This window comes from Chrysochloris asiatica, unplaced genomic scaffold, assembly GCF_000296735.1.
Source record: "Chrysochloris asiatica unplaced genomic scaffold, ChrAsi1.0 scaffold00203, whole genome shotgun sequence".
Classification (NCBI taxonomy): domain Eukaryota; kingdom Metazoa; phylum Chordata; class Mammalia; order Afrosoricida; family Chrysochloridae; genus Chrysochloris; species Chrysochloris asiatica.
This window is the reverse complement of record NW_006408721.1, coordinates 3,069,903-3,078,301: the sequence shown is the minus strand read 5'-3', so window position 1 is coordinate 3,078,301 and position 8,399 is coordinate 3,069,903. Positions and strand designations below refer to the sequence as shown.

The 8,399-nt window shown below is 38.3% G+C and overlaps 1 protein-coding gene across 1 annotated transcript in view; it reads right to left on the bottom strand.

The window, feature by feature from the left end:
- SHCBP1L (SHC SH2-domain binding protein 1-like) overlaps window positions 1-8,399 on the bottom strand; it is a 63,811-nt gene that overhangs the window by 22,506 nt on the left and 32,906 nt on the right. The window contains exons 6-7 of the mRNA XM_006872556.1: window positions 2,374-2,489; window positions 621-643 (exon numbers count right to left, since the gene is read on the bottom strand). Of these exons, the coding sequence (XP_006872618.1) occupies window positions 621-643; window positions 2,374-2,489 (139 nt within the window). The remainder of the gene's footprint in view (window positions 1-620; window positions 644-2,373; window positions 2,490-8,399) is intronic.

Genomic DNA, 8,399 nt, shown 5'->3' with positions numbered 1-8,399 from the left:
AAGCAGAGAATATCAGAAAGATGTTTACCTGTGCTTTATTGACTATGCAAAGGGTTTCAATTGTGTGCATCATGACAAGCTATGGAAAACATTGCGAAGTATGAGTATTCCGGAACACTTAATTGTGCTCATGAGGAATCTGTACATGGACCAAGAGGCACTTGTTCGAGCAGAACATAGGAACACTGAATGGTTTAAAATTAAGAAAGGTGTGCGACAGGGTTATATTCGTTCACCATACTTATTCAACCAATATGCTGAGGAAATAATCCAAGAAGCTGGCATCAGGATTGGAGGAAGACTCACTAACAACCTGCAATGTGCAGATGATACATCCTTGCTTGCTGAAAGTGAAGAGAACTTAAAATACTTATTGATGAAGATCAAAGAGCATAGCCTTCGGAATGGGTTATATCTCAATGTAAAGAAAACAAAAGTCTTCACCACTTGACCAATAAACAGCATTCCTATTTAGGGAGAAAAGATTGAAGTTGTCAATGACTTCATTCTTTTTGGATCAACTATCAACACTCAATGAAGCTGCAGTCAAGAAATTTAACATTCATATGCATGTGAAAGCTGGGCAGTGAATAAGGAAGACCATAGAGGAATTGATGCTTTTGAATTATGGTGTCAGAGGAGAATGTTAAAAGTGCCATGGGCTGCCAAAAGAACCAATAGATCAGTTTTGGAAGAGGTGCAGCCAGAGTGCTTCTTGGAGGCCAAGATGGCCAAACTTCATCTCTCCTACTTGGGACGTATTGTCAGGAGGGACCAGTCACTAGAGAAGGATATCATGTTTGGTAAAGTGGAGGGTCAGAGAAAAAGAGGACCACCCCCAATGAGATGGACTGGCCAAGTGGCAGCATCGATGGACTCAAATGTGGCAACAGTAGTGAGGTTAGCCTAGGATTGGGCAGTGTTTTGTTCTGCTGTGCATAAGTTGGTACCGACTTGATGGCACCTAACAACAACAACAACAACAAAGGTTCCACGGGGCCACAGGAGCATGATTACTGATAAGCTGGAGACCAAAGACAGAGGATTTCAGTTTCTTTCTTTTTTTTTTTTTTGTTTTTTTCACGATTATGGGATATATTAGGGAAGTTAACAGGTTACAATAAAGGATGAGAAATGTTCAGAATACAACTCTTCAGCTAGCACACCTCTTTCTTGTCCTTGGCCTCTTAACCATGTAACCCAGTGGCCTCCACTCTGTTCCAAAAATGCTAAAAAGCTCTTTTAGTGTTGCCTGTAAGTGCCCACAAGCACTCCAATCTGCCTTAAGAAAACTCAGCCTGAAGACACTCAACTCTAGCTCCATAGGGCAGCAAATCTAGCTGCCCCAATGAAGTGCCTAGAGGTGCTCCATTCTTCACGTAAACCTCCTGCTCAAAGGCACTCCGCTTTACTAACCGAGTGTGCTAAGAAGCCCACGGCTCTGTTTTGTTGCTGCTACCTCTACTGCTGCCACTTCTCTGGTATCACAGCTCTGTCTCCTGGCTCAAGGAGGTTCAGTGCACAGGGATCACAGAATCCAAACGATATACTCTGCCCCTGGCTCTCCTTACTTGATGTTAGTGATATTCCCTGGATTTTCCTCTTTATGTGGAGGTGTAATCCATACTGAAAGCTATAGTCTTTAATCTTCATCAGTAAGTGCTTCAAGTCTTCTTTACATTCAGCAAGCAAGATTGTGTCATTTGCATATTGAAGGTTGTTAATGAACGTTCCTTTAATTTTAATGCTGCATTCTTGTTCATATAGTCCAGCTTCTCTGATTATTTGCTCAGCAACAGTGCTAGAAATCCTAATTCTGATTTAGGGACCTGTCGTATGTGCCTATTTATGTGTTTATATCTCTGCCACACTTGAAATGTTTTACAGGCATGAGGAAACAAGGCTGTGGGGCTTGTTCAGCACTGTGTCTTCCCCAGTACTGCTTTTCCCATATTTGTATCCACCCTCCAATAGCAAATGGCATGTTACCTGGCAAATATTGGTTGACATTTGTTTGTTGGTGATTTATTAACTATTATATGCCAACCCCTGAGATGAATGCAATGGGAGAAATAAGTTATAAATGTGTCAGATAAGAACCATACCTTCAAAGAACTTATTTTCTTCTATTATTTGTTGTTGTTGTTAAGTGCCGTCGAGTCGGTTCCGACCCATAGCGACCCTGTATAGGGTTTTCGAGGGTATAAATCTTTACGGGAGTAGAAAGCCTCATCTTTCTCCCGCGGAGCGGCTGATAATTTCGAACCGCTGACCTTAAGGTTCGCAGCCCGATTCGTAACCACTACGCTACAAGAGCTCCTTTTCTTCTATTATATGCACCTAAAATTTTAATGAACAAATGAGAACGAAGTCTACTCCTTACCATTTCGGTAGTCATCACTTTTGCTACAATGTGTGTTATAGTCTTTTCAAAGTCTCTCTTTCCTTTCCTCCGCCTCAGAATTCTTGGAAAGAAAGGTCCATGAACACTATAGTTGAAAAAAAAAAGATTAAATTAATATGAAAAAGACTCAACCTAATCTTAAAAAAGAAGAAAACTTGGTACTAGGCATCATTAATTTATTAATTACTACTTCTTTGAGAGCAATGATCTCCTTGAGAGCAACAGAATGTTGAGATCTGTTGGATAACTAAGTGTTTCAACCTTGAACTCTAAAATATTTTCATTTTAGTGGTTTATACCTGAAAATCTCAATGTCACCCACTACAGCCACTGCCTTAGCTACTTCAGCCTTCCAGCACAGAAGAAAAATACCCTGAATATGCTCTTATAATCTACTCTGGCATTGTAGTGGATTATGTAGAAGATTACGAGCAGGGCTGTTCACTGCCAGGTCAGCAGTTAAAGTCTACTGGGAGCTCCTTGGGAGAAAGAGGAACTTTTCTGTTGCTGTAAAGATTAAAAGCCTCAGAAACCTGATACATGTTGACTGTTGTTGTTAAGTACCATGGAGTCGGTTCCCACTCATAGTGACACTGCACAGGGTTTCTGAGGCTGTAAATCTTTACAAGAGCTGAAAGCCTCATCTTTCTCCCATGGAATAGCTGATAGTTTCAAACTGCTGACCTTGAGGTTAGCAGCCCGATTCGTAGCCATTATGCTACCAGAGCCCCTTATATGTCGACTTGGTGGCACAAAAGCACCATATAGCCAACACCACCAAGTTGCAGATTCACACAAAGCAAGAGTAGATATGTGCTATTGAGGCATATGACTGTTTTGGGTACCTAGTTTTAAATGCTATATTCAAATAACAGAGTCTTTTGTTATAAAAGATAGTCTCCATAGATACAGATGTCCATTGACCTCCAAGAAGTAGCCAATATTTTTCTCTTAGTTATTTTTATATTGCTTGCTATTTAGCATTTCTTATTAATCCCATTCATTCTGCTTTTCTTTACATTTCTTGTTTTCTGCTTATTATTCATTTAAGTCTCTCCTAAAGAAGTCAGAGACAGTTTTTAGTATAATCATTTGCCTTTATTATTATTGCAAGCCAAATAGAATACCCCTTTCCAGTAGGTGTAGACTTACCAGTAATCAACTTAGGTGTCATTTCTGGGAGCTCTCTGTAATAGATTGATTATGGCTTGGTGCTAAGGTTGATGCAGTTTTAGTGCCAATATTTTTAGAATTATATCTTAATTATCAAACTTTTGTGAAGTTTAAGCTTTCAGAAAATTATTTTTAAGATTTAAATTTAGCAGGTCATTAAAATTTGAATTTGGATATATTAGCAGTAGTATGTCTCTAGCAAAAATTTCATTAAGCATTTCAAAATCAAACCCACTCAGCATTTTTATACCTATTTAAGTAAGTGGTTTTAATCTTGTGAATAGAGAATGACTCATACATTTTTTACCATACCCTAGATTATTGGCTGCTCAGAATAAAGCAAACTTGATGTCCTAGAGATAACCATATTCATTTATTTCCAACTCTAATTTTAAAACTAAAGATAAATAAAAGTGATTAAAAAATCAAATTTACAAAAAAAACACTTCACAACAACTTCTGGTAAGATGGCGGAGTAGGCAGGGGCATTACTTGGATCCTCTACAACAAAAGATAAAAGAGGACAAATGAAATAGACACACTTGAGAATTCTGGAACCCTGAATTCCAGAGGTATTATTGGGAAGAGAAGCTAAGCAGGGATAGTGAGAGAGGGAGACTGACTGATGAATGGCTGTTCAGATGCAGCAGGACCATTTTGAACTTTTGTGAGCAGCTTTGGCAACGGAATGTGGCCTGAAATAGCAGATTCACACAGGTGACTAGAAAGGTGTGAGTCCTTCTTTTTCCTCATGCTCCCTTGGTGATTAGAGGTGTAGCCAGCTCTCACCCTCACCCATCCCCAGCACAGAACCTGCTTTCCAGGAGTTCAGAGCTCAGTAGTTGTGAGCCACATTAGTGTGACGTGGGGGCTGGCTGTGCCTCTTTGGTGCCTGAATTCCAGACCTACCAAACTTGCAGAGCTACCAAACCAGCATTAGCCTAGCAGAAGCCCTCATAACAAGTCATCCCTGCCCCTAGCTACCCTGTGGTCCTACCAGACATTCAGGACCTCAATGAACTGCTTCAAAATTGATGACCTGAACATGGATAATACCCAGGTCTACAGGAACTCTGCTGTCAGCCCACCTGCACCCACCTCGTGAACTCTTTGGCTGGCAGAAGTCACCAGAGTTTTCTCCTTTCTGGGTTCAACAGCTGTACTGTTTTTCTGTTTTGGATTTTTCCTTTTATTGTTTTTGTTTATTCTTTCTTCTCCTTCTTCTCTTTCTGTTCCCTTAAATTTCATCCTATTTTCGCTTTTGTTTTTCCTTCTTTTCTTGTTTCTCATTTCTCATTTTTTTCTTTTGCTCTTTGTTTACTACTCTCTACTTTTTTTCTTGTTTTATCTTCCCTCTCCCTGGTTTTTCTGTATCTTATTTCTTCCTTCTATTTTATCGCTTAGATTTCTAAGGTCCCATTTTCCTGTCCCTCTTTTCTCTTTTTAGGTATTATTTTGGGGGGTGGAGTTGATGCCTGTTTTTATTATTTTTTCTTTTCATTGCTGGTTGCTCATTTGTTTATTCTATTTTGTTCTCTTCTGTGTGTGGTTCTTCTCTTTCCCACCAAAGAGGAGACGGTAACTGTGCCCATACAGCCCAACCACAACCATACCTGCTGGGTAAGAGTCAATACAAGTTCCTATACCATCTGATCAATGATAGACAGCAGCCAATACCTGTCAAACCAACCCTAAACTGAGATGCATGAACGGTAAACAGAGAATGGTTAACACGCTACCATTAGAGAATGAATTATACTCACAGGAGAAAGTTGGTGAGCATCTAAGAACACATCAAAATGTTGTTGTTAAGTGCTGCTGAGTTGGTTCCAACTCATTGTGACCAGTATAGGGTATTTGAGAAGTGGTTGGTGAGTTTGAACCACTGGCCTCATGGCTCAAACGGACGTTGCGGTCCAGTGCTTATTCTACAGCATCACACCAGGATTCCACTTCAAGATGCAATCATCAATTAAACACAATAATCAGTTAAATACGACAACACAATGTTCCAGAGATAACAGACAATTTTAGCTCACATGAAGAAAGAAGAGAGAATGACACAAACAAATAACTAATATGCAGAGTCAGAAAATATTACTGCAGAAGAAAAAGTAATGGAACTGAAATAAAATTTAAAAGAATGCTATTTATGTACCTTCAAAAGGATTGACAGAAAGATGGAGGAAAGCAAGGAGGAAACAGAAAAAAACCTTAGGAGAATTCAGGAAAACTTTACAAGAATAAATACATTAAAACACAAAATTTGAAACAATACAAAGCCTACAAATAGAAATCCAGAATATTAATCCTGAGATTTCAGAAATGGACAATATATTGAAATGGCAAAGGAGTAGATTTGAAGTAGTAGAAGCCTGGATTACTGAGCTTGAAGATAAATCTCTCAACACTAGTATGTTAGAAGAACAATCAGAAAAAAGAAAGGAAAAATCTGAAGAAAGCCTAAGATACATGTGATATATCATGAGACGAAGTAATAGCGTAGATACAGAACTTCCAAATGGCAAGGAAGTCAAGTAGATTTCAAGATTAAACAGATAGTTTCAAATGGGAAAAAAATTAATAAATTATAGGGTAACCTCAAAGAATATTAATATACCTTTACATCAAAATAAAAAGGGGGAAAGTCAGAAAGATTTAGTAAACATTAACACGACAAAAATGACAATGAAAAGAACACTTACAAATAGAGTGAACTCAGCACAGAATTACAAAAGAACACACAGCAAAATGATAGCAACTAAATCGTACCTATTGATAATTACATTGAATGTAAATGGATTAAAATGCACCAGCCAAACAAGAGACAGTAGCAGAATGGATGGAGGCCACCTAAATGCACATCAACAGAAGAATGGTTAAACAAACTTTGATACATACATACAATGGGATATTATAAAACAATGAAGAATAACAATGAATCTACAAAACACCTCACAACATGGATAAACCTGGAGGACATTATGCTGAGTGAAGATAGTTAGTCATGAAAGGACAAATACTGTCTGAGACCAGTGCTATAAAGAGTAAAAAAAAAAAAGGTTTCCTTGATAAAAGAAACACTCTATGATGATTACTGGGGCAGAGAGGGAAAATTATTCATGAGCTAGAGGGTAAAGACACATGTTAACATGGATGAAAGGGCAGGCAATATACAAGAGGGAGGTCGGCAGAGGAAAGATTAAGGTAGCAGGAGACACAGGGAGGAATGCAAGAGTTAAAGTGACTTGAAGTAAATACTGCTAATTGATGGTATATGAAGGGGATTACAATTACTGTGATGAAGCAAAGCATCTGATTTGCTGAATGTAAAATTGATGATTTGCTTTGTAAACCTGCACTTAATTCATGCAAAAAATGAAAAAAAATAAATCAAATTTACTAAAGAGTAACTTACATAAAGACACTCATTTTAAGTGAACTGAATCCATGAGGTTTCACAAATGTAAACACCATTTAGCTCTATGACAATTAAGATATAGAACATTTGCATCACCTCATAAGTTCTCTCATGCATCTTTGTTGTCAGTCCTCCATGCCCACACCCAGATAAACACAGATAGATTTTCTATTATTATATATTTCCCTTGTGTATAATTTATAAATGGAGTTTTAAAGTGGAATGATGCAATATGCACTCTCTCACGTCTGGCCTCTTTCACTCAACCGAATTTTGAGATCTATCCATGTTTCTGCATGCATCAGCAACTTGTTCATTTTTGTTGCTGAGTAGTATCTCAATATAAGATTTTCTGTATACAAGAAGATAATGTCAGCTGCAGGTAGAGATAATTTTACTTCTTCCTTTCCAATCTGGATGCTTTTTGTTTTTGTTTTTGTTTTTTTTTTTTACCCAGCTGCCCTAACTAGAACAAGTTGAATGAAGTGGTGAGAGTGGACGTCTGTCTTGGTTCTGATCTTAAGAGGACAAAACACTCGTCCATTACCACTACATTTGATGCTTCTTATGGTTAAGTGCCTTCAAGTCAGTTTTGACTCACAGCAACCATGTATATGCTTTTCAGAGAGATGACTGATGGGTTTAACTGCTGACTTTGTGGTTATCAGCATATTCTACAGTGCCACACCAGGACTCCCCCAGTGATGGTGCGGGAGGGGAAGGGTGGTTGTTTTGTTTTGTTTTTAACTTTAACAAGTTGTGAACATGCCCTTCTATTTCAAGTTTATGGAGGGTTTTATGTTGATTCTATCAATATGTTCCTTCTATTCCAAGTTTATGGAGAGTTTTATGTTGATTCTGTCGACACATCAAATGTTCTTGCATCGATTGAGATGATCGCATGGCTTTTGTCCTTTATATAACTAATAATATGTTGTTGATATGTTGTTGTTTGCCATCAAGTCTGTTCAGACTCAGCAACCCTGTAAAGAGTTTCTGAGAGCAGCTGGTGGGTTTGAGCTGCTGACCTTGTAATTACCACTCCATTTCTTATTCTACAGCACCACACCAGGGCGCAGTAACTCATACAGTGTATCTTAATGACTTGCTTCATATGTTCAGAATGCACACTGCATTCCTGAGTTAAATTCCACTTATACGATCGTCACAGTATACGATCCTTTTATTTTTCTTTAAGGTTTTTATTGTAGACTAAGTGAAAGTTTACAGGGCATATCATCAATTTTACATTCAACAAATCATACACCATGTTTCATCTCCAGGTCAACGGGATTCAATGGACTGGGGTTGAACTCAGCCCATTTCTTCATTGATGCCTTTCTGCCTCGTCCACTCACCAGTGTGGTCGCCAACAAGCTTACATGCTAGTTTGTGTATTCC